The sequence below is a fragment of the Rhinolophus hipposideros genome (assembly GCF_964194185.1).
Source record: "Rhinolophus hipposideros genome assembly, chromosome: 16".
Classification (NCBI taxonomy): Eukaryota; Metazoa; Chordata; class Mammalia; order Chiroptera; family Rhinolophidae; genus Rhinolophus; species Rhinolophus hipposideros.
In genome coordinates, this window is record NC_138062.1 from 19131376 (window position 1) to 19159010 (window position 27635).

Here is a 27635-nt window from a genome sequence, read left to right on the forward strand (position 1 = left end):
CTGAAGAGGAAGAAAACTGAGGAGGAGGTCACCCCTCTACTGAGAACCAGGCCCTAATAATACCTGCACACTCACGGCCACACACAGGATGAGTACTCAAGCTCTGGGTGTCTCCAAGAAAGTTAAGACAGAGTCAGATAGGAAAATCGTTCTAATGTGAACAACGTTTTAGGGGAAAATATTTTCAACAGTATTCAGATGGGATAAACGGAGTGCAAAAGGTCTTCGCACAAGTAATTGAAAAAGATAACCATCTGTCTTGATTACATTATCTTCCTACTCCTCTGTTTTCTTCTTTATTCCCTACAGCTCTTAAAAAAAAAGTACAGAAGAAAAATAAGGATTATCTGCAGATTACCCAATATATTGGCTAAATAAGCATTGATGAATTCCAAGCGAAGATTCCTACCGATAGTCAAACACATAGGTTGAGGCGTGATGATCCCATTCTCAGAATAAGTCCCCCAAAGCATTGCAATGTCATAATTAGTCCTCATCAACCCTTCAGCTCTGCTGGGGCCCCCCTCTCTCTCGATTAAAGGGGCTATTAAGTGTATATTTGGCAACATGTATGTGGACCACAGGAAGCTTCCAGTAAGGCTGTCCCCAGGAATGTCCCGACTCCAAAGCAGTAGGAGGATTTCTGGTAGCAACATAGGAAACTGGATGCATATGTTTGCATGCTTATGGGGATAAGGACGGCAGTAGTAGGAAGTTAAGAAGATGAGTTTGTAATTTATTCTTTGAACAGTGACCCTCACCACCTGATTTTAGACCTAAGATAAAATGTGGTGGGTCACATGTGAATCCTATCACTTCTCTCATTTCTCCAGCTGTGGAGATAAATGACACAAGCATATGGCAAGCCATGGGAAACCAGGAAAAGTGCTATCCCATATTTAGAAAACAGGAAGTCAATCAACTCCCAGCACAAACTCAGGATGGCTTACATATGGGGAAAATACCTATGGGTGGAGTAAACAGAAGAATTATGAGGAGGGAATACCCAGATCCCTTCAGAAAGAAAGCCAGAGGTCCTCAGACTGTGATAAAGAGAAAAATACTGCTTTTCAATCCTTTGTCTTCCTGTGATCCCTCAGAAATTAAAGCTTCTTAGAGATGTTGCCATCAAATAATATTTACTAATGGCCTCTGTTTGTGCTGCAGTTTGTGCTGTGGATAAGAATAACAGAGGCCACAAGGGACAAACAGTTCTCGTAAAAGTGCTCCTTTCTTGGGTTAATATGGATACTCCCATGCCCAGTGGAATTGGTCCCATCACTCTCAAACTGTGTGCAGCATCGTCCGGCTCTCACAGATGCCGAGTGGGACATGGCCACAGCACAGAAAACATCCTACCTGGCAGAGGGGAGAGGATTCCCTTCTCCAGAGATAGGTCTGTAATACTACCGTGTACCAAGGTGGGCACATGATACATGGGCTTTAATTACACATGCAAATGTCTTCCTTCTTTGACATGAATAAGTTAAAGGTGAAAGGTCATTACCAGCTTATACCCAGATGGGCATAGAATCCATGGAGTGTAATAACACATGCAAATGTCCCCCTTCTTTGATATGACTAATGTAAAGGTGAAAGGTCAACATGACGATGAAAAGAAAAACCACTGCAGAATGAGAATGTCTTTGATCTCTCGTTGAGAAAAATAATGGTTGTGCCGCTCCTCACAAGACCATAACTGGGGTAACATGATAGCCAAAACGTCTGGGAGGAGGAAGCATAAAAGGCTGGAGTGGTGTAGACTACACCGATAAGGTACACAGCTTCTACCTGGCAGGGAAATTTATCCTCTGAATGAGAAGTGGAACAGAATGTTTGACTGGTTACTCAAATATTTGCACCCACACTGCAATTGGATCCCTCAGAAAATAAAGCTTCTTAGAGGCGTCCCCACCAAACAGTATCTGCTAATGGCCTCTCTGTGCCACAAGTTTGTGTTGTGGATAAAGTAACATGTATAATCATTTATACCAGAAAAAGAAAACGACACAGGAATACAGGAGGAGGGCACACTATCCCCCTGCAACACACTTCCTAGGCGTCCTTCTTAATTCTTTTGCTTAACATCGCAAAGGTGTATCTTGAACCCGCTCCACCATGCCCTACCCTAGGGCATGGGGGGCACCCCGCCCCTGCCCCCCTGGCCCGCCCCCCTCCACAGCCCCACCTTGGGCCTTACAGCTGTGATCAAACCCCTCCCTCCCCCAGTCCAGCCAAACAGAAACGGCATCTCTAATGAAGGTGGAGCACACGGAATTCCTTTCAGAGTTCTTGCCTGGTTTCTGGGAACACAAGCCAATACAAATTTTCGTGGCTACATTAACATATGCAGCTATGCAACAGGGAGAAGATAATAAAACAAGAGCCCTTTTGAGTCTGGCCTTTCGGAGTCCTCCGTCCTCCATGTGGGAGGCTGAGGAAGCCGGGTCAAGAAAGCAAAAGGGTGGCGGATGGGTGACAGCTCTGAGAGGAAAGGGGGGCACAGGGGCAGTACCCTGGGCGTGTGAGCTGGAAGAGCGCCCCACATGAAGTGAGAGAGCAGCAACAGCCATTCAGGTGTGTGGGTTCAAAGGTCTGTAGCTGTGTATGAAGTTACAAAATAAATACGGGGGTGCTCACTAGTCAAAGAGCGAGGGTAACATCAGTCAGTGGTGGGGGAGCCTGTCAGAAGCAAGTCCCCTCGTCTTGCTGGGGAAAGAATGGCCTTTCTAGAACAGCAAACAGCTATTTCTGACTCCATCCTGCCTAAACGGTAAGGTAAATAACACCGCTGCATATCCTCTGAGCTTCACAAGATCTAGACCTTCAAGAAAAGAATTCTCTGGGTATATAAACATGTCACATTTTTATCTTATTAAAGTGATTTATTCCCTGTTTGTATAAGATAGTTTTCGCACTCCAAATACCTTCAATTCTGAGTTTTCAAGCCCTGAAAAAAAAAAAAGGAGCCTAATTCCTTACTTAGATTTAACTTCCCGGTATATCCTGAATGTTGCTTAGGATACATATGGCAATGAGGGAAGTCACCTGTCCATTTAGTTGTAAGCCCATTCCCAGTCATATTCATTCTAAGTCACTTAAAAAAATTTGACATACAAATATTCCTTGCCATCAGCTCACGTACAGAATGCTATATACAAATACAGAACTCAGAAGGGTCAACTCCACCCTGACAGTATTTAGTCAATAAACTAGGTTTCATAGGCTTTATATCTGAAAATTAAATACTGTGCTAATATTAAGTAAAGAGAGGTTTTTATTTTAATATTAAACAAGTCTGCATTTTTACACACTTTTTGTAATTATGGAAAATGTGATAATGCCATGATTATCACTAGCAACTAAAGAAAAGGGAGATAAATTGGACTGTATCAAAATTAAAACCTTTGCTATAAATTACACCATCAAGCAAGTGAAAAGATAATCAGCAGAATAAGAAAAAATATTTGCAAATTACATATCTGATAAGGGACTTAGACCCTGAATATAGAAGGAACTTTTACAACTTAAAAATAAAAAGACAATTCAATTAGAAAGTGGGAAACGGACTTGAATAGACATTTTTCCAAAGAAGATATATAAATGGCCAATAAGCACACAAAAATATACTCAACACCATTAGTCATCAGGGAAATGCAAATCAAAACCACAATGAAATACTAGTTCACACCCAGTCTGATGGCTATAATAAAAAAGACAGACAATGGCACGTTTTGGCAAGAATGGGAAAAAAATTGGAACTCTTATACATTGCTGATAAGGATATAAAATGGTGCGGCTGCTTTGGGAGCTTGGCAGTGTCTCAAAATGTCACCTCTTGACCCAGCAATTCCTCTCTTACCTACCTATATACCAAGAAAAACACAACATATGTCCACAAAAAGACTTGTACAGGAATGGTCATAATAGCAAAAGTTGGGCCACAACCCAAATGATCATCAACAGATAAACAGAGAAACAAAATGTGGTATATCCATTTATACCATGTATAAAATTAATTATTATATTATTCTTGTATCCATTCTAATAATATCCAATGGAATTATTCAGTCATAAAAAGGAATAAAGTACAGACACATGTAACAACATAGATGAACCTTGAAAACATTATGCTAAGTGAAACAAGCCAGTTACAAAAGAGCACATATTGTATGATTCCATTTGTATAAAACATCAAAACAGGCAAATCTATTGACATAGACAGTAGATTAGTAGTTGCCTAGGGCTGGGGAGGGTAGTACTGGGAGGACAGGAATGACTTCTAATGGGTAGAGTTTCTTTCTGGGGCAATGAAAATGTTCTATACGTAGATATGGTGATGGTAGCCCACCTCTGAATATACTAAAAACTACTGAGTTGTACACTTTAAATGGGTAAATTCTATGGCATGTATATTATAGCTCAATAAAGATGCTTTTAAAAATCAGGCTAGATGTCCCCTATAAAACGGAACAATCTAAAATAGATAAACTCTTAGAAAAGTCGAGTCCTGGGTTTAATAGATTTCTCCAGATGCTCAAAAAAAAAAAAGTTGACATGAAAAAAAGTAGTTTTCCATTTCAGATGGACTAGACTGTGCCGTTTTGACAGCCTTTTGCTCTCAACGTCTTCAGTACCACGTATGACAAGGGATAAACAGACAATCAAATAAAGAGGTACTTTTCTACTGATGATTCTACGTTACTCTTGAATTCTTTCACATGGCCTTGCTGACATGTCCACCTGTTCACTTTAGTCAGGAGCTCTACGCTCAGCTGGACGGAAGCAGGTAGAGTCACGAGGTAGCGGACACAGCGAGGCCTCCATTGCTCGCGCCTTAAGTAAGTTTGAAGGAGGCAAATGTGAGATGACATTAATATAAAACTAAAACACCTATGTTCCAGCCTTGTACATGATAATTGAAGTCCTATCGCTTATAAAGTTTAATACACTATAATTTTCCAAGGGAGACATACCAAATAGAACAGTGAATAACTTTTGCCCTAAGAAATTATTTAGCTAAAATCTCTAATGTATTTCAAGGAATTCTTTAGAATAGAAGATCCCTGACATGGTCTGATTTGTTGGGGAAAGGGAGTAGGGAGTGAGGGGGGAGCTTTTTCCTGCTAAAACAACACCAGCATTGCCGAGGAATAATCATGAAATTAAATAGCAAAAAACACTGAAAACAGTAGTATTATCTGAGGCTCACAACATCCTCTTGATATGTTAGGTACATGTGTCCTTCTAAAAAAAGGTTCCCAGGTACCATTATTTCATAATAAATAAAAAAGAATCGCCACTGAAGAGACATGATTCTTTCTGAAAAGTAAAATGTACATTTAATAGAGCTTTGTTCTTTTACCAGCGTCAGCCTAAGGCATTCTTTTCAGCTGGACAAAACTTATTTCTCTAGTTTAACCATTTCCTCCGCTCAGTGCTTCTCAAAACATAGCTGTCAGAATCACTTGTGGGGCTTGTCAAAACCTTAGTCCCGAGTAGCGTTCAAGAATGTGCATTTCTAGTACTTCTCTATCCTCCCCAACACGTGCTGATTCTGCAGGTGTGGGGAACCACACTTTGATTGACAAGGCCTGCCTTCAGCACGTCTTGAGTTGGGGCTGTCTAGGCAAAGTCCAGGCTGGGCAGGACTTCTCCGAGAGTCTACCAGAAAGAAAAGGTAAACATCACCCAAAGGCCACCACACATTCACATTTAACATTTCAATAACAGTAACGACTGCCCCTCAACTTTTGCGGCTCCTACATATTGTTTCTCTTGCTGGTCTCACAGCACCCTCACTCTTGTCCACCCAAAGTGGGTTTCTGGGGATTCTTCTCCTCTCAGCCATCCTGCATGACAGCAGTCACATCTGCCCAACATGCCTGCCCAACATGCCCTTATCCTTAGATACTGAAGTGTCCACTGGTGGATTCCAGTCAGAGCTGAGGCAATCAGTGGGAATTGTGACTAAGAAATTAGTTGCTCTTTTGAACTCAGAGGCTGATGGCAACTTCTGTTTTCCACCTTGTTGGCTGGGTAACAAACAGTCCACCTGTATGCACAGAGAGAAGCAGGACTGAGGTGGAGAGGGAGAGCCTCCTGGCTTCCATGCGGTCCTCCAGCCTCTGGCTCCAGTTGGGGACTGAAGCCCTGCTGATCCCTGCCCCGGGGTTTGTTCCAGAAGTCAACCCCAAACCTCCATCTTCTATTAAATGCTCCTTTCTTGCCTAAATTGGCTCAAGGGGATTTGTTCTTGATTGAAACTGTTAATAAGGTCAATCTTTAAGTGCCTTTCCTCTCTGCTTCAGTTCACTCAGAAATTAAATTCATCTTAAAACTTCTTCCTACCCAAGTTTACCTGCTTCTAAATATCTCCAACTGAAGCCCTAGCTTACTTAGCTGATTCCCTGAGCCCTACATCACTATGTATTTCAAATCCAGGTCCTGCTCAGATTTCTCCACAAGAGGCAATTATAATTTATATTTCTGTCCAAGACTAGGCAGGGATAAATGAATATAAATCAGAAATGAATATAAATCCACTCCGTTTCTTTTTTTCAGCATAGAAATAAGAAAACCAATAGACGTGTTTCAAATTCAGGTCTGAATACGAAGATTTATTTACCGTGTGAGATACATTTAAATGTTTAATTTTTCAATAATGTTTCTGAATAACTCCAACTTCACAGCTACTTATTTTTGTGCAATTCATATTTTTAAATGGAATTCTTGTCTGCTACTTTTAGGTTCAACCATACGTGATATATTTTTTTTAACGTATTGCTGAATTCAGTTTGCTAATATTTTGTTGAGGATTTTTGCATCTATGTTCATTAGGGATATTGGCCTGTAGTTTTCTTTTTTTTGGAATGTCTTTGTCTGGTTTGGGGATCAGGTGACAGTGGCCTCATGAAAAGAGTCTGAGAGCCTTCCCTCCTTCTGGATTTTTGGGAATATTTTGAGGAGAGTAGGTGATAATTCTTTTTTGAATGTTTGGTAAAATTCACCTGTAAAGCCATCTGGTCCAGGACTTTCGTTTCTTGGGAGCTTGTTGATTACTGATTCAATGTCACTGGTAGTAATTGGTCTGTTTAGATTTTCTGTTTCTTCTTGATTCAGCCTTGGAAGGTTGTATGCTTCTAGAAAATTATCAATTTCTTCCAGATTATCTAATTTGTTGGTGTATAGTTGCTACACGGTACATTTTATATCTGCATTCCCATGTAACCATGTGGCTCCCCAAAGGAAGACGAGCACACTTCTTCATCTCTTTGAGTCTAGTGACTTCTCTTAAGAGTACCACAGAGCAGAGTAGATAAAATTTTGTGTCATCTTCAGCACTCAGTCTTATCTATGTTAACACATCTGTTCCCTCAGTTTGCGAGGTCACCAGACATTGCAAAACCAGAGTTTAATAGGGACTTCATTTTCTTAGTCTGCCTAATGTTACCTATCCTCCCTACTACTGAACGTCATAATTTTGGGCCTCCTTAAATCAAGACTTCTGGGAATTATCTTTGGCAACTATAAGCTTAGCAGAAAAGTCTGATTATTTTGGCTGCCTGGTGTCACATCACAACAGGTAGTTAGTTGCAAGCATCCAGTATTTTCCTCAGAGCGGGTTGCTTTCTTTATGGTAATCAATTTACTTGGCCCAGCTGTCAGGCACTCGACTTCCCAATTAACAACTGGAAATAGAACTTGAGACACAGGAAGGAAGAAAACTCAGATTTTCCCAAACACGCAGTTAATGAAAAATTTAGCCTAGTCTCTAACTCATCTGTGTTTTTTCCCATAAAACATAAATGTCAATTTGGAAAACAATATACCTACAGAGGTTTCTTCACATAGGAAAGTTTCACAGGATATTTGACTGGGCCACGTGCCCAACATCCATTGTTAGGGATGTTATGTCCAATTGACATAAATTAACTGAAAACTAGAAATAAAGCAGCCAAAATTATTGGCTGGTTTCCTCTTATTAATTCAATGAAAAGGCTGAAAGGGTCTAAACTACTACAGATCACAGCTTCTATTCTCCAAGAATGAAGTAACTGAGAAGAAGAATCCTTTTATTCCACATCTTAGCTATTTCCTTGGGTCTAAATTGAAAGAGGGAAAAAGATGTATGATAATGCATGGGCTGTACATTCCTCACCCAACTCTTTCTGAGCAGGATTTTCCCCGGCAGGACAGAAGGCAATACATGAAAGTTAGCAGGGCAGGAAGCAACAGGGACTCCCGCTCACACGAATGCCTGCGGTAAGGCTTTGGGGTATCAGGTGAGATGCACCTGGGAACGGCTCTGACTGACCTGTGGAGACGCTTTGGGAAATGAATTGCTACTCTTGACTGCAGAAGGACAGGGAATATCATGGAAAAGGGGATCTGAAGAAACTGACAAGCCCCGTACGTGGATGTCTTCAGGGCAACAACATTGAAATTGCTAAAGTTACAACTTGAAGAAAGGAAGCTCAGCAAGTTTTTTCCTCACATCTTCCTTCTTTTGAGAGCACTGATCTATCCGTGATTACAAACTCTAATATCTACTTTAAACCTACTAAAGGGTGAGTCCTCTTTACCTTGCCGCTTAGGAATGAAAACATTTGTTTTCACGTCCTAACTCGGAAACTTCTTTTTTTTTTTTTTTTTTTGGTTGTTGAGAGCCCACTGGCCCATGTGGGAAACGAACCGGCAGCTTTCGGAGTTAGGAGCATGGAGCTCTAACCGCCTGCGCCACCGGGCCGGCCCGGAAACTTCTTTGCAGTTTACCTGACCACACTCTGTTAGGGCAAAGAAGTACAAAGTGCCAGGTGCAAGTCACCTACTGAATGAATTTCCTTGCCTTGGATTTCTTCTGACTAGACATAAGCATCTAGAGGGTAGGGACTGGGACACATTTTTTTGACCTAGGTCTCTTGCACCTTGAATGCTGGGGCAAAAAGTGTTATCTTAGTCTTCAAACAAATTTTTACTTCCACACCACAAAGCAGGACAGATGTCCTTTGGAAAGACGACCATGTCACCCATTCAACTGTTGTTTAACCCCACAGCACATGGACTCAATAACACTCAACATAAACATTTAAAAAGGCTATTACTGTCCACCAATACCATCAAATGTGCATGGCTGCTTAGCGGTATTCTGTTTGAGGGGCCCCATTATCGAGGACATGATTTCCTACTTCATTGACTCAAACAGCATCATCCAACAGATTAAGAAGATAAAATGTTTTCTGAAAGAACATTTTTCCTGAAATCTCATTTTTGCATATTATCTTTTGGTCACTCCAGCTTTCCCTGCTCACAATAGTGGCTGCACAGCAAACAGTGAAACAGAAATATCACATACTAACATCTTACCATCAGGAGGGAACACGAGTCACTGTCGGAAGACAATTAAAATCACTGTGCTGTGAAAGTTTACGTTATAGAAAAGACTCAGAGAGCTGTGTGACCTCTCTGAATTGACTGGAAAATCAACAGACAGATTACTGTGTCACCGAGACCTTTTGACACAGAAGGGAGGGATCAACTATATGAAAATATGTTGGTTTGAACATCATTTTTTAAAACTTTTAGCATTCAGCAATCAGCACAATCTTGCTAGACCTCCTCCCATTTACATAAGAGAAGCTGCACTGTCATTGCAAAGTTTAGAAAAATGGGGCTACAACAGGATGTAATAATTGTACTATTATACATTGTCTATACCAAATCCTGTTCCCTGAAGTTACAGTGTATTCTGAATTAACACCAAAGGAAAGAATTCTTAACCCCACCAACTGGCAAATACAGGAATTTCATCTGTTCTGATATAATGACTCTAAGTTACTCACTATTAATGTCTTACCTTCCAACTTACTGGTCAACCAGAAACAGTCAGAATCGTTCATGAAGTTACAGGAAAAAAGAGCCCCCCTAAAGCATATCTTGCTTTCATCGTCTAAGCACAGCAAGTTACAAACTGAAAACAGCTTTTGATTGATTTCAGCATTTTGAATATAGTTTCTAAAAATTATCTTTAAGCAGTAGTGAACTAAGGATGGGATATAAATTGGTTAAGTACTCTTATTGACATAAGTTTTCTTTCTATGTTCTGAAAGTCATACCTTTGAATTTAAAAGACACTAAACGTTTAGTTTTCCTGTTCCAAAAGGGATGGGACAGACTGGAGACTGGGTGGAAAAGAATCCAAAGTACTTGAATTTCAAATTATAACCTATTTTTCCAACATTTGATAGGCTGGGATTACATTCAGATACTAGTAAAAAAAAAGCATTCATTCATCTCAAGGACTTAGATTAATTATTGTAATATCCCATTATGAAATTTTCTGTTCCTAAAATCTCATTGTGACTCTATTGGTAATTACTTCAAGTGCCATCTCAACTGCTTATTAAGTGAAGAAAAGTATTTTAATGGCCCTTAAAGAATATAAAGTGTAAATGCACAAAAATGTAAGGTTCTCTATTAAGAAAAAAATAGATATTTTGATCAATTAGCAAAAGTGCTTTGAATATCATTAGAATCCATTTAAAATTATGATCCACATCATCTTAGGAAGCAGCAGTGTTTTCCCACAATTTGCAGTCATAGCCAGAAAAAGAAGGCTGTGTTTACTAGGACAGGTACACGGCTAGCATTTGCAAACACACTCATACACACAACACAGGTATTTAAGCCAAGTAATCCAATCATTCCTGAATTCAGCACAATAATGTGATGCTGTCGCCATTAGGCTAATTATAACCCACGCAGGAAGCAGCCCAGTTGGTTTGCAAATGAAATGATCCGAATGTGAACATTTTAGAATAAATTAATTACCTGATAGTTTCATGAGAAGTTCAGATGCTGCTTTGATGGACACGTCCCGCCTTAGCACATTTCCCTTCCCTTCCTGGGGCTTAAGGGTGTCCTCAGAGATGCCTGGGGCTGGCACTTCAGATTCTGGGCTGAATACGTAGCTGGACCGAGGCAAGGTGGCACTGAGGGCCTCCTCTTCTTTAGGCTCCTCTTTTACTTTAAAGTTAAGACTCATGGGCTCCTTCTGATTTGCAGCTGTCAAAAGAAAAAAGGGATTTTATACACACACACACACACACACACACACACAAGGCCACTCCCCCTCTTAGCTGCCCCCAACTTAATGAAGGATGGATGCACGATCATATTGTGCTAACAGCAGGAGGGAGTACGGCCTAATCAAAATTGGCTGACCCTGGGCACAAAAACACAATACACTCCAAGAGCATGTGGGCTTCTGAATCTTTCAAACCTATCCTATTTTAGGAAACGCTGCCTCTACAAAGTGTTTGGGCATTTTCTCTTTGGTTTCCCTCAATGTCTTCTTTCCTGGAGATGACGCTGCCACCCTGACCTATTTGTCCTCTCCCTGTCTAATCCTAGTATAGAATAATGCCTTCGGGCAGTGGTTCTGCCATAAAATATTGATGATACACATGTGTCACAGGCAATACCCAGAGTGAAAACCTGGGGTGGGCTGAAAAGTGAGGGTGGAGAATTTGCCAGAGAGAAGAGCTCATACTAGAGATATACCACTTTTGCCACTTAAGAGATATACCACAAACAGTGGGGCATGCCGTTGGCGTTGTGTTTTGGGTTCCTGTCTGTAGCCCAAGTCATCTCCGAGTCCACAAAGGGCATTTTTAATGAAAAATGGTTTATTTTGGGAATAGATTTGCAGAGAAGTTGCAAAGATGGTTTGCAGTGTTCCCATATATCCTTCACCCAGTATTCCCTAATGTTAACAGCTTACATAACCATGGTACAGTTGTCAGAAGTAAGAAATTCACATTACGATGATCTAAGCTGCAGATTCTATTCAGATTTCACCAGTTTTTCCACTTATGTCCTTTTTCCATTTTTAGCAGGGTTGATTGGTGTGGAGTGTGTGGTCAGGGCAGAGCTAACTTGCCTATTATGGGATGGATTCTGTGGCTTGGCCACACCGTACCAGGCCTTCACCCACTAAGCTACATAGTACCCTACCCAGGAAAAACCGAGAAGAAAGACAAGCATCCTCTCTTACCACTTGGCCCTTTCACAGGCATCTTGTTCCTCTTTAAAGGGTCATATAGTAGGAATTTTAGGCTGCTTATTTTGGGTGTGTTTGTCTTTGGAGAAAGAAGATCTCATCCTAATACAAGGTTCTTAGTAATGCTTATTAGAATGAGCCTTAAGCCCATTCCTGCTGAACAGATATGAGGAAGAAAACAAATCCCCCAAAGCAAACACCTATCCGCCCCTGTCCCCAGCCAACACACGGGCATGAGATAGAAGGGTCCTTTATATTCTGGAATCACAAGTTCACATAAACCAGCCTATTTGGAAATTGGACTCTAGAGGGCCAATATGACATTTGGAAGTTTTGCTACCATAAAGAGGAAGAGCTAGGGTTGGAACTTAGGTCCACGGGCTGCCATCCTGTGTCCCTTACCTCCCTCCCTCACACCACTCCTCCATCTTTGACCCCCATGCTGTGTAACAACAATTGAATGTAACTTGACCTTCAAGTCTGCTAAAATACCACCTTCTCAATGAAGTCCACTCTGTTCAAAATTGCAATCCCCACTCCGACAGTACTCCCAATCTCTCCTACCCTAATCTTCCTTTTCCCTAAATATTCATCTCCTGATAACATACGGTTATGGATTGAATTGTGTCCCCCTCCTTCAAATTCCTACATCGAAGCCCTAACCCCCAATGTGACTGTATTTGGAGATAGGGAGGTAACTAACATTAAATGAGGCCGTTAGAGTGGGGTCCTAATCCAATATGACTAATGTCCTTATAAAAAGAGAGACATATGTGAGGACACAGCAAGAAGGTGGCCATCTTCAAGCCAAGGAGAGTGGAACCTCAGGAGAAACACACTGCGCTTGAACCTCCAGCCTTCAGGATTGTGAGAAATAAATTTCTGTTGTTCCAGCCATTTAGCCTGTGGTATTCTGTTATAGCAGCGCAAACAGACTAATCACATACTATATAATTTTCTTATTTATTACGTTAACCATGTATGGTCTGTTCTTCATGAAGGCAATGATCTTTATTTTAATGCTGATGGATCTCGAGTGCCTAGAACAGTGGCTGGCACATAGTAGGTGCTCAATATCTGTATTTGTTGAATGAATAAAATGTATTGGCCACAAATTAGTGACATCAACTGGCACTCCTCTATTACCTGTGGTAAACAAAAACTAAGAATCTCAAAATATTCCACCAAAGGCAATCAGAAATGCTTTCCCTGGATCTCATCATTAGATTGGAGATAAGACCTTAGAGATAAAGTTAAAAGCTTTGTTGCCTATCCCACAGCGCTTACTGAGGTGTCTTTGAGTAATCACTTGGACTCTAGCATTACTAAAGGAGTCCAGACCTGAAGGAAAGTGCTTAAAGTCTAGCCTTTTAGGGACAATGTCATCAGAATCTGAACCAAAGGGAACCAAGACAGTCTCTAGAGCAATCTGCAACAAGTCTGTATTCCCAACCTTTAGGAAGGTAGCTCCTAAGAGGACTTTGTTTATTTAGCATATTTCTCCCGCTTCCGGGGGTTTGGCTAACTATCTTCTAAAGCTTCTCTCGCCCTGAGCCTTTCTTCCAGAACCCTTCAAAAAATCCTTTTCCGAGATCATCCTAGTTAGTTATAACAGGGTGATTAAATGGTGTGTGGTCTGTTCTGTCTGTGACTTCAATTCTTTGGGAAGGAATAATATGACGTGAATGGTTAGGTTTTTTTGTGTTTTTTTAAAATGCTTTAGTGCTGCATCTTTTATTTTAAAACGTTTCAAAATTCTAAGATGAGGCTAGGAAAAAGATAAGAAACTATTACGGCCCTAGAAGCAAATCCCAGCTTCTAAGAGAGGGCAACCATTAGACTGATGCCCTTTAAAGATGTAAGTAGCTTCTGGGAGCATTAGGCAGAACACATGCTACTTAAGACTTAAGAAAAAAAGAAAGCTATTTAGGATTGTTGGTACACCCCGGATTTAACAGAACTTCAATAAGACACTTAAAAAAACAACAGGCAAGCTGGATGTGGCTGGATTATATACTTGCGAGGACCTTCTTACCTGGTTTTCAGCCTGACAACGCTAAGAATGGCATGAAACGAGTCAAGTGTTGGGGAAATGTAAACAAGGCTAATGACATGTCAAAAAACCATGTGGGAGACACTTCTTTGCTCAAGTTTTAGTTTCCCAACCATTTGGGTCGAAATCAAAAATGGAAAAATAGAAATATGACGGCTACCCTGCTTTTTTTCAATAACCAGAAACATTTGCACTGAGAAAAGTACATAAAGCCTGTATCTTAAAATTAATGACTGAATAATTGCCATCGTTTTTCATTATCTTAAGTTAAAAAACCCACAGTCTTTCTACAGAGCAAGGTGGAATTAAAAGTGTTTTCTTTTTCCTTTGGGAAAATTGCTAAGAGAAAAGCAATCATTTCTGACTCACTACATAGTCTTGACTTCATTCTTACTAACAAAAAGATTTGTGTACACATAGAACTCAATTCGTAAAGGACTTGCACGGCACCTGCCTCGATTTCTGTGTATGTATCTTAAAGCTTCCAGATACTCTAATGGCGTGAAGAAGCCCCACTAATCAAGAGGCCCCTTCTCTTACTGTTTGCTCTAAACATTTTAGGACCTGAGCCACTGATCACAGATGATTCATATCTGTAAGTTCATGTACTCAATGGAGTTGTGCAGCCATTCAAAGGAAACAAATAGGAGGATTCAAGATAAAGGCTAATATGGCAAAGGAATGGAACGGCCACTGGGATAAAAAGATTCCACGCTTCTAATTCTAATAGGCAGGCATTAATGGTTATAAAAGAAAAACCTCTTTAAAGCATGGTGTCATCAGTTCACATGGAGATTTCCTTGTGAGCACAACGCCCCTCCTTGAGGAAAATTCTATATAACTTCCTTAAAGACCATATTTGTTTTAAAAAAGCATACAACTAGCATTTGAATAGTTACGTAGGCATTGATCCTTCTGTCAACCACACAAGGTAAATGTCATTACTATCCTCATTTTATAGGTGAGGAAAGTAAGGTCCCAGAGGTTAATAGACTGAGCCTCCCCACATCCCCCCAACACACACAAAAATCACAGAACTGCTAGACTCTAGGGCTTCTGGTTGAAAATCCCCCAATCTCTCTCCAAGACAGCCCAAGTTTCTTCAAGGATACAACCCTAAGCAGCTGGATGGTGGGCTTTGCAAAATAAGTAATCCAAAGTGAACTAAATACTGTTCATGAGGAAGGGAAGAGTGGGGCATGATTTGAAGGTAAGGGATGTTTTCTGGTAGGAAAGAATTTGGTGAAGATTGGGCTAAGAGGATGGAAAAGGAGGAACAAGCTGCAGCATGACAGCTTCTGTTCCATCCGTTCCTTCATTTTCTGGTGAAGGAAAATGACAATTTTCCTTGAGTTTAATAAGACAGAGCTCTCACATTTACTTCAGAATCTAGCAATTTTGGGAATGCTAAACAGCTACATTGAAAAACTAGACCAATGAGAATTTTACTTAACTACCTCACCTTAAAGCAGAGCCAAAGACTCTTGGACCTGGAAGGTACCATAGATCAGTGGTTTCCAGTGTTTCAAGGAACCCTAGGATATACTTCGGGGTTCCAAGTCATGTTTGTTTCTAATTGAAGTTTTGAAGATTATTTTAAAATTAATTTTAAAACACGCACCCTCAGCTGCTGCATTATGTATAAAATGTCCATTCACTGGAGACCACTAATATGTTAACGTATCTTGACAAGTTAATTCAGGTTTTTGTGTGTCACCGGTAATACAGTTTCTCCTGTATCATAAAAGTGTTAAGAGTTCTAGTAATCGATCATTAATAAGGAAGTCATTGGCTATGCACTGATCTTTCAAAAAATTCACGCCTGTGCATGTGTACCCATGTTAAAACTGTACAGTTATGGTACTACTAGAGTCTATAGGCATTTCTTAAATCAAGCTTTTTCTACCTTGGCACCTTGGCATTCTGGGCTGGGTAATGTGCTGTGGGAGACTGCCGTGCACATTATAGGATGTTATCAGCATCCCTGGCTTCTACCCACTTGATGCCAATATAATTCCCAGTTGTGACAACAAAAATTTTCTCCAGATTTTGCTAACTGTCCCCTGGGCATGCCCCTAGCGGAGAAACACTGCCTTAAATAAATGCCAGGATAGATTCAAGTATATCTGCTTTGGTGAAGTTGCTATCGTAGATAACAGACATATGTACATATATAGATATATCTGGACGTATATCACTTATAGAACACTTACTACAGGCCAGGGGCTATGCTAAGTGTTCACAAAGATTAATTTCTCTGATTCTCACAATTTTTTGAAGTAGGGACTACTACTGTATTATCCCCATTTTGCAGATGAGGAATTGAGACTAGTGAAATGAAATAAATTTCCAAATAACAGTTGATTGACTAATAACCAAGAGTTAATATAGAATGATAGATGGCTTTAGTGCATATTGAAAGTTTGGGATACTACCAGTCTGCCATTTATTATGATAAAGGAGGGCAGCTGCTAAATGTCGACTTTGAAGCAAAACTTTTAATTATTATATTCTCCTTTCAAGCATCTGAATATATTTAAGTGAAGGGATCCTGTGATTACAAGTTAAATTGTTTGAAATCTGCCCTCATTTGCCACAGTGTCCCCGTGTAAAGGGTATTTCTTGAAACAGCAATCAGAGAAATAAATTTAGAAATACATTAGATACTTACACTGCCGTAAGACCTCATCTGATCATCACAGTAATTTCACGTTTCATGCTTACCAAACAGCAACGCTTTTCTAATTGCTTGACTGCTTAAATAAATATAATAAATGTGAACTAAAGTTATGTGTTTTATATGTTGAGTGTGCACTTAAGATTTTGTTTGAAAACAAATAGGTTCACTGTTAAAAAAAAAAAAAGAAAACCATTACTGTTTTCCACTTCCTTATTTTATAATAAGAAAACAGGCTCAGAGAAGGACATGGCCTTTTAAAAATCACATAGCTTGTTAATGATAGAATCAGAGCTCAACTCTCCAGATTACAAACCAGTGCTGTTACAAGTCCCCAGGTTCCCTTATAAATACATGTAAGTGTGTATGACCTGGCTGGGGACCTGGGATTTTTTGATAACTTTATGCACTTTAAGTGAGAAAAAACTGCTCTCTGAAATCATAAGGAAAGCTAAGATTTAATTAAATAATAATAACAGTGGAGTATTACGTTTAGATGTTAAGCATATTATACCTAAATAGAATGTTTAAAACATTAGCTAAATATTTTTAAATCTTGCTCTCCAATAAGGTAAACTACTTAATTTGCCTTAAGTAGTTTTGTAATTAGTGTTTAGTGAAGTTTTAACCATCTCATATTTCTCATTAATCCCCACCTGAGCTAATCCTTGGCCACACTTCAGGATGTGTGTCCCCAAACCAAGACTGCATAGGTCCCCTATGACAGCTACGACAATTATAGACATAGTGACAAAGGGAAAACAAAACAGTGTCTGGCACAGGGTCAGAGTAATAACAATGAGTGGTGCCTTAAGAACTGTAAAATAAATAAATAAGGTTTTTCTCCATGAACAAAACCACTAAAACCAGCAAGCACATAATCTGCAGAAATCCACTTAACAGACAGGATATCTCCCTTGTCAAAAGCAGGAAGGATAAGTCCTGCAAAACCAATCAAGCCATGAGTAAATGTGAAAGAAAGCTGTATTTTAAATTCATCCTATTAAATCCAAAGAATGAAATGTATGAATAGCAAGACATGATTGGAGCCTAGAAAAAAGAAAGCCTAAAGAGTAGTAATATATTTCCAACACTTTTCAGGGAAGTTCGTGACCATTTGCCCAAAATGACATCTCCTCTTGATGGCTACGCTTGCCATTTGAAATTACTATGCTGACATTCTGGTTTATACATCAGTTTTTTAAATGATTTATGTCATCAATGATCCCCCCACCCCCTAAAATCTCACGCCTTTACAATGGGACTTTGTTCCTTCTCCCATTAAGAGGTAGAGTCTATTTTCTCACTCTGAATCTGAGCTGGAGTTGTGGCCTGCTTTGGTCAGTGGAAGGTGGTGGGCCAGGTCTGAGCCTCGCCTCCAGAGGTCCCGTGCCCTTCTGCTCTCTCCTTGGAACCCTGCCCAGCTGCCATGTGGACGAGCCTGGGCTAGCCCTTTGAAGAACGACACTCTGGGGAGCAGAGAGAAGCCACTCCAGCTGAGGCTACCCTAGTCCAGCCAGGCCCCAGCCCACCTGGCAATGGACTGCGGACGGATGAGTCAGCCCAGGGGAGACCCGAAGAAGCACCATGATGAACCACACCCGAGTTGCCAATCCACAAAATCATAAACGAAGAAAAGGGTGATTGTTTTGAGCTGTTAAATTGTGCAACAGTTTCTTACTTAACTCAGTGACAGAGTCCAGTTCCTAGACTTGACCCTATAAGCTGAGGTCCTAGAACATAAGACATAAGGCAACACCAAGGTCATCACACCCTGCGGGGGCTCCCTTTAAACAGCCTGCTTACTTTCCACAGACCACCACCTTCTATTCCATCTTCTTTCTTAAGCACGATGGAGGTGGGTGTGAATTTGCAAATCCTTTTTAAGTGAAGTAATATCACGACCTCTGCAAATCTGACTTCTAGAATATGACTCATGGAATATTTTTCTTATAATCAATCCATCATGGAATGCATTGTGGATGATACAAAGACAAAGATGTTATAAAAGAAACATTATCTCCCCCCACAGTAATTTGAAACAGTGGAAGACGCAAGACTAACACACAGCAATAGAATGAACTAGCAATAATAATACAAGCAGCAGCCTGGAAGATAAAGACTCTAAGTACCACTGGAATTCACAATGGGGACAAGTAGTAAAGACCAGAATAACAGGAAAAGGTTTTACTAAAGAAGTGGGCACTATTGTTGGAAGGGTGGCTAGCGTTTACACAGGCTAGGCAGCAGGGGAAGGGCATGATAGGAATGGGAACTGCGTTGCTAGAAATTCTCTCTATACAGGACCACTGTGGGAGGTGCATGAAAATAGTTACTTTAGCTCTAATAACATTATTAATTATTTTTAGAAAAAGTCCCCCCCCTGGCCCCCTTCCACCACCATTTTATCTAACAGGAGGAAGAAGATATATGGAACTCCACAGTTCAAGTGACCAGTCCCTTGGAGCATGAGTGAAGTCAGAGAAATGGAAACGAGAGGGGTGTACCTATAAGCTTGTGAAGGCTGTGGGAATACAATTACTCAGTACAAAGGAGGCAGGTGGAGCCATAGCCCGATGTAAGAGGTATTAGAAGAAGGGTCCTTCAGAATGCATTGGAGGGCCTGGGGGTGGGGGGACCCGGAGGGGCCAGCTGTCTAGGTGTGACATGACGTCCAGGAAGGGCTGCATGTGAAGGGCAGGACTGTCCATCTATTTTAGAAGACACTGAAAACTTTAACCAGATTAGTAACTGAATTAACATGCATTAGAAATGATGCCATGGTTTGAAGCCAAGGAAAATAAACAGTGAAGCAGACGAGGTCAAAAGACAGCTCACTCAACTGAGAAAAAAAATTAGGTAATAGCTAATGACGTGGTCGTGAGCCACGGCTTCGCAGTTCGGCAGAACTGAATCTTTGCTCTGTCCCTTGTCGCTGAAGCCTTTTAAGCCTCACCTTCTTCATCTATAAAATAGGTTCCATATTATTAACCCCATAGGGCTATTGAGAGAGTTAAAGGAAAAGAGACATGAAGTTGTTGGTACAGTGCCCAGCTCACTGTAAACACAATTCATTAGTAATAATGCTTATAATAGTAATAGCAGAAGTAGTAACAATAGCAACAGTATTAAGTAGAAGAAAATGTATTTCTGAGAAATGGAAGAAAATGAACTGAATTCAGTTTTGCAGAAACATAGACTTTGAAAAGTTTTTCCAGGGGTCTGTCAAGATAAAAAAATTATTCTAGAAGGCAATTCTAAAACTAGATATACTCTGTCCAGCAGTGAGAAAAGAAAGATCTGGCTGGAATCCAGTCATGATTCTTTGACAGGATTTACGCGGAGTCTTGGTTTACTCATCTAATGGTTGTTGTCAGACAATATATTTGGAAGCACGCTTTACACTAGAAAGCCCTACAGAAATATAAATTGGCCTTATTGTTACTACGCTTCTTTGCACTAAGTAATTCCTGAAAAGCCTACAAGTATTAATGCAACTTCCAATGGCGTCTAACATACCACATTCAGAGAGTGGCACCCATGCTGGGAACTCTGGCTAACTCTACAACGTCACAGGACAGAGAGAGACATCAAGTTCTGATTTCACTGCTAACTTACTTTGTGATGTGGGGTCTAGGGGAGGGAACACCAGAGCCAGGCCCCCCTGGATTAGAATCTCAGTCCCACCATTTTTTTTTATTAGTTGCAGGTATACAAAGCAACGTAATAGTTAGACATGTAAACCCCTCGTAAAGTGATAACCCGCCCCCCAAGCTACCACCCCTGACATCTTATATAGATGTTACAATACCATTCACCATCTTCCCTATGTTGTACGCCACATCCCGTGACTGTATCTACCTATATATTTAGTTATAGTTGACATTCAGTTATAGTATTATTCTACTTCAGCTTCAGGTGTAGAGCGCATTGTCAGGCATCTACACAGTCTATGAAGTGATCCCCCTGATAAGTCCGGTGCCCATCTGACACCTTACATGATCTTTACAACATTGTTGTTATATCCCCCATACCGTATTATCAATTTGTGTTTCTTAATGCCTTCACCTTTTCACCCTGCCCCCAACCCCATTCCCATTTGTCACCCTGAGAGATCTAGTACCTATCTGGCACCATACCTACTTATTATAATATTACTGACTGTTCCTTATGCTATACCCTACATTCCCATGACTACTGTGTAACAACCAATTTGTACTTTTTTTTTTTTTTTTTTTTTTTTAAGATTTTATTGGGGAAGGGCAACAGGACTTGATTGGGAAACAGTGTGTACTTCCAGGACTTTTTTTTTTTTTTTTCCCCAAGTCAAGTTGTTGTCTTTTCAATCTTAGTTGTGGAAGGTGCCATTCAGCTTCAAGTTGTTGTTCTTTCAGTCTTAGTTGTGGAGGGCTCAGCTCCAGGTCCAATTGCCATTGTTAGTTGCAGAGGGCGGAGCCCACCATCCCTTGCAGGAGTCAAACTGGCAACCTTGTGGTTGAGAGCCCACTGGCCCATATGGGAATCGAACCGGCAGCCTTCGGAATTAGGAGCACGGAGCTCCAACCGCCTGAGCCACCGGGCCGGCCCCCAATTTGTACTTCTTAATCTCTTCCCCTTTCACCCATCCTTAACCCCCCTCCCATCTTAAAGAAGTCCCTCTAAGATTCCTTGTAATACTGGTTTGGTGGTGATGTCAGGTCCACCATTTTTATTAGCTGTGTAAACTTGGGCAAGTCTCTTAACCACTCTATTCCTTAGTTTTCGCCAGTAAAATGGGAATACTATTTTGCAATAGGCTGTTATAAAGTTCAAATGCATTAAATGGCTCAGAGTCAAGTACTATGTAAGTGATTATTAAGGAAAAATAATGAACAGTGAGTCAATGTCACAAAGTCTCCATCCACTGAAGTTCCGGCACACGTACGTGAGACTTCAGGTCCCACTTTCTTGTAATGTCACCCGTCCCTTTCTGTGACTCAGATCAGTCCTCGTTTCATGGAGCCAAGTCACTGAACAACAGTGACAGGAAGGAGCCACACTCTCCTTCTTACAGGAATTACCACCAGGTTCAATAAAAATCTAAGATTTCAAGGGTATTCGGGCTGCCTGCATGTATCAGGCCTCTAAATCCACATCTGACACCAGGAATTTTAGTCACATGGTCAGTGAGTGCCCATCACGAGAAAAGCAAGGCAGGATTAAAAAGAAGGCCAAACTGAAGACAGAGCTTTGTGGAAAATAAACCCATTGGATAAGGCACCTGAGCATGGGGCGTTGGGAGAGCCCCCTGGCTCCAGGTCTTGAAGTCTTAGGGTGTGACAGCCACAAGGATGGCATTTCCTTGAAAGAAGGCTCATTTGTTAAGATGTTTTATAGGAAGCCAAACAGAACCACCAGGCAATAAGGATGACCCAGTTTACTGGGCATCTCCCATTCTTCCTTCTCCAGCAGCACAAACAAAGGTATCATAGGATGGGGAGCTACCATTCATTGACTAACCATAGTATAACTATGAATGCACAAAATTGTAGGAAATAGATGAAGTGGCAGAACAAAGGCCTGTGGGATACAAACACATTCACCAACTCCCCTTTCTGTATACAAAAAAACCTTTGCTATTTTATGGCTGAGCTCCTAGTAAATTAAAAAACAATTCGGCTTGCACCCATTTGTAAGTCATTGCTTTAAAAAGTTCACCTCTCCTAGTTAAAATTGTTTCAGCCTCAATGTTTAAAAGGAATAGCATGTGGGAGAAAGCATAAATTTTTTTTTGCCAGTTTCCAAATTAAAAATAGTTGAAATGGCTCATATCTTTTATTTTCGAAAACCAGGAACAAAAAGATATTCTCCCCCAACAACTGACATGTCAATTTTCTGTCAACTGCTTGGTTATAATTTGGAGAGCTAGAATTCAATTTTGAATCTTGAAAAGTATAGTTTTCAGAAACAAGAGATGAGGTAAGGCCATTCATGGCAGGCAACTATGAACCAGCCTCCAAGTGGTAATACTCCCAGCTCCTTGATGTTCTAGATGAGTGTTGAGACTTTCTAGTTCTAAGTAGAGAACATTAAGATGCTTCTTTTAGTTCTCCTGTCATGAGACCCCCTGAGGAAAAACAGGGGGCTCGATGAACATGACGCACCCAAGTCTCTCATTCATGCCAACCTGGACCTCAGTGAATGCCTCAGACCCATCTCACAGCTCTGTGCCCTTTCTCATGGTCCGAGAGAGAAGGCAAGGGAAGAGAGCTGTCCTGAAAAAAAACTGTACCACTTACCAAGCTTATATTCCACAGCAGTGATCCTCAATCTCGGCTGCATTTTAGAATCATTTGAGGATTTTAAAGAAAATACCAATGACTAGTCCTTATCCTAGTCCAATTAAATCGTAATTTCTGGGAGTGGGGTTGAACCCTAGCATTAAAAACAACACAAACAAACAAACAAAACACAACACCCCAGGTAAGTGTAATGTGTAGCCAAAGTCAGAACTGCTGCTGGATACCGGAGAAGTATACAGGAATACTGGAGAGAAGGCACGGAAGCAGCGGTAACTTAAGTGCTCTGAGGTTAGGTGAGCCCCTCTCCCATGCACACCCCGTCATGGGACCCCTGGATCATGTGCCCTGACATGCAATGATGTGTGTATGTCTGTTGGCTCCCAAGAAAAATCTATGTGAATACGCAGGGCTGCAGCCCTCAAAGGGCTGCCTTCTAGGGCAAAACCCTAAGCAAAGTTTACAGAATTATTCTTTTCCTTCAGTCCAGAAAGCCAGGAGCAAGGGCTGCCCCATTCTCTTCCCGGAATCAATTACGGTGCTGAGCCGCAGAAGCCTCGGTTCCGGGGAGCATCATTCATCTTGAAGGACCAAGGAATGTTAAGTGTGGGCTCAGGCAGAAGAAGAGTTGATGGTTCGGAGAAGGGGTTTGATTTCACAATCACACACGCTGGGAAACATCAAAACCAGGGTAGGGACAGGAGGAAGAATTAGAGTCCATTTAAAACACCATTCCACCAGCGATGTTTAATCCCACTGGGTTCTCCTAAGTCATTTTTATGCTCAGTTGTAGTTGAAGGAGCAAGAAAGACTCCCCTTAATAACTAAGCAAGAAAGAATCAAGTGTTTTTCACCCCTCGTTTGGACACAAGTAGGTATGTGCACGCTTGAATTTGTCACTGTGCTCCAGTTCTGCAGACAGTGGCGTGGCTGGCACAGAGACTCGCAGACTCGGTGCCCACAAACAGCTGCACCCGACAGTCCCAGCAGGTGCACGCACAGAGCCCAGCTCAAAAATCATCGCAAGAACAATGGCACCGTTATGACGCCGAGGGACGAGACCCAGTGCTAACCACCACTACACTACATTTGATGAGGGAAAGAGCTAGAAACCCAGCTACAATTCTCTGGGATTTGGCCTTTTGGTCCTGGGATCACAGCCACAGACAACGCCAGGCACAGCACCACGGTGACAGCAACCACGGTGACAGCAGTTATCAATCATAGGGCCCCACCAACCAAAGAGTTAGTGGAATTCAAAAAAAAAAAAAAAAAATACCTCCAGAAAATGTATTCCTTTCCTTTTAACATCTTCTCTTCCCATGGGCTGCACTGCCACAGTCACCAAGTTTACATTTACATCCAAATATGCACACACACAAAAAATTACCGATGCATCTCACTCCCCGGTGACTTTATAACAGGTTGCTAGGTAACAGTGCACACAAGTCGGGTTTCAGGACCTCTAGTAAGCCACCATAAAATAGCTGCATGGGCCTTTTGCATAAATAGTGTGCATTTGTTATCTGTTTTCTTTTGCCAATTGATCAGTGGGTAAATACTGCGACTGCCAAACCGTAAACAAATCCCCATCAATAGCTAACTGAGAAAACAGATCACAACAGAAGACTTTGGTGCACAGTGTTTCACCCCAATCTACCAACATGCTTTCGGCTGGTGTCGCTTCTGTTTGCAATTCTGGCTCTCAGCAGCCGCAGGCCTTATGTTAAGCTCCCTGAGACTGGGACTGGAGTTAGTTACAGTCGGACGTGGGACACCCAGAGCTGAGCCGAGCAGGAGTGGGGCATCATACACCAAGTGTTTTATCTAATCCTTCCTTTATCCCCTCTGGCCTTCCTGCAAGCTTGAAAATTTCCTGGGGTTGTGGAGTAAAGAGAGTAACCCCTTACTAAGAGTTATTCACCCCCACTTAGTTTTCCCCATCTGTTAAGTAAAGAAACTACCCCTTTCTAAGCTACACTAAGTGATGATGCCATTTGCTTTCTTGGGAGTGCACTAGAAAAGCCCCCCAAAGGACACCTTTTTGCTATACTATTGGTGGGGAGATCATCAAGAAAGAACCAGGGATACCATGGAGGTGAAAATTAAAGGGTCAGCAGCAAAAGGGGCACTAGAAGCCTGCACATTCTCCATAGTTTCAAAAATGGTTCAATATAAAACTCAGAGTCTCTAAAAGCCCCTTTTCCTCTGGATTGAGATGGAAGAGGGGGAAGACGGGGGGAGAGGAGTAGAGAGTCCCCAGTTCTTCTGGGCCACAGTCAGACACACTTGAATTCCTGGGACTTCATCATTCCCAAGACTTCCTCACCTGCACTGCCGGTTGGCGCCTGTCAGTTCTTCGCTCTCTTTTCCACCTCAGCTCATTTCTGTGACGCCTCATTTCCATCCCCTACCTTTTCTCATTTCTTCCAACTAGTGTCGTGTACTCCTGAGGGGCAAAGATCTGGGGTGACAGGGACATTCCAAAAGACCTGACTGAAGTGTCACTGAGCACAGGGCGTTCAGAGTGAAGCTGAACCTCTAATTCACCTGGCAATGACATTTAGTGAAATGCAACTCACAGTCCATTTAAAGGAAGGCGGTGACCAATTATTCTCCATTTAAAAGGGTATTGTCACTCTCCAAAGAGCTGAAATGGCATTTGGAAATCATCGTGGGGACTGCCGGCTTCACTGCAAGACAGAACCAATTCTCAGCCGACCTTTCCCCACCCTCCACATCGCCTTTAAAATTTTAAATCATACTTTAAAAAAAACGTAATGAGTAGCAGCACCGTCCCAGGACATGCTTTATCATTCCAAGGGAGTCAGGAAAAACAGCCTCCCTCCGTGTCTCTACGCCCCCGTTCAACTCCACAACTTAATCAAAGAAATTGGAAAAAAAAAAGACAACTAAAAGAAACATCACATATCATTTGATGGTGAAAGTGATTTCTATGTATAAGAATACATTTTTACAACTTTACATTCTATTGTCTTTCCAAATGGCACTGGGGCAGTTAGAAACGAATTCTTTTTTTAAATTATAATTCCACTTTACAAGAGGTACCTTAGAGTCGTCAAATTCAGAGACAGAAAGTGGAAGCATTGTTACCAGGACCTGGGGGAGGGAGGAGTGGAGAGTTATCATATAATGGGTACAAGGTTTCGGTTTGGGAAGATGAAAAAGTTCTGGAGATGGATGGTGGGGATGTTTCCTACAATAATGCGAATGTATTTAATGTGAAAGAACTGTACACTTAAAAATGGTTACTTTTATGTTGGATATATTTTACCACAATAAAAAAATTTTCCACTGGGGGAAAAAAAAATTTAAGATACATCTTTATCATTTGCTTGAGTGTTAAAAGTCTCTAGTTCCTAATAGTTGTCTCTGGATGTAGGTCCTTTCAAACTCTTTCAGATGAAAACAAATGAACTTGAATGATGCCGAATGAGATGTTCCACAGAAGCGCTTTGAAGAACCCAATGCAGAGACAAGTTAAATAGGGACCAAGGTCAACAGAAAGAATGTGATTTTCCATGTGATTTTCCCCCCCACAACAAGAACCCATAAAGGAGAAAAACAGGAAGGAAATCAACAATCTCTACTGTTTCTAGACCCAAAGCACAGCAATACAGCAATGCCTACTTCTAAAGGACTGCCAAAAAAAAAAAAAGAAAAAGAAAAGAAAAAAAGAAAAAAAAAAAGGGAGCGAGGAAAAATGACGAAGGTGCAGACTATTAGAATGTAAAAAGACCTTGAACTCGTCTAGTCCTACCAGTCCATTTTACAGATGAGAATACTGGTCGAGGAGGAGAGAGAGAGAGAGAGAGAGAATACAACCCTATTCAAGTACCTGACAGCTTCATGAGAAAATCAGACGCCATCTTAACAGAGATGTCCTGGCTGAACAATGCTGACGCACTGTTGGCCACGAACTCGGACGGGTCTTTCAGCTTTGTGTGGTTGGCCGGCCTGTCGGCAGCATTCAGGGTAAAGGAGGCTGGCAGGCCGTTATCTTCCTTGGGCTCCTCCTTCACCAGCAAAGGCGAGACGCCAGCCCCTCCCTGGCTAGTCCTCTCTGGAGTGTTGGCCGTCATCATGGTACCCACTAGCTCTGTCCCTCCTCCTTCCCTTTGCTGCCCCAGGCAGGCACTGTCACTGAGGTGGGAAGATCCCTTCACATCTGGGTCTGGGATCTCTTCCTTCACCTTGGCTTCTGTCCTCAGGAAGTGCTGATGGCAACGCATGTGGAGTTTCAGGCTGAAGTGGCGTGAGGAAGTGAATGGGCACAGCTGGCACTGAAAGGTCTCTCCCCGGTCCTGGTGCTGATGAACCTGACGAAGAAGCAAGAACAATGAGCTGTCCACCGTGTGCGTATGGAAAACGCCTGGCTGCACGTCCACACTCTTTGTCAATTACCTCCCAGTACAAAGGGCTGGCCCAGGAAATAAAATGACCAGAGCAGCATTTCATTACTGTGCTCCAGGTAACGAGGGCATCCCTAAACACAGAGCGGGCCCACGTCGGTTAAGAGTCCATCATTAGAGCCACGTTCACAAC

The 27635-nt window shown here is 41.5% G+C and overlaps 1 protein-coding gene across 4 annotated transcripts in view; it reads right to left on the reverse strand.

The window, feature by feature from the left end:
• Nucleotides 1–27635, reverse strand: part of ZNF827 (zinc finger protein 827) — a 152251-nt gene that overhangs the window by 79182 nt on the left and 45434 nt on the right. For all 4 annotated transcript variants that reach the window (XM_081077334.1, XM_081077335.1, XM_081077337.1 and 1 more), the window contains exons 4-5: nucleotides 26929–27409; nucleotides 10831–11064 (exon numbers count right to left, since the gene is read on the reverse strand). In XM_081077334.1, coding sequence (XP_080933460.1) covers nucleotides 10831–11064; nucleotides 26929–27409 — 715 coding nt within the window. The remainder of the gene's footprint in view (nucleotides 1–10830; nucleotides 11065–26928; nucleotides 27410–27635) is intronic.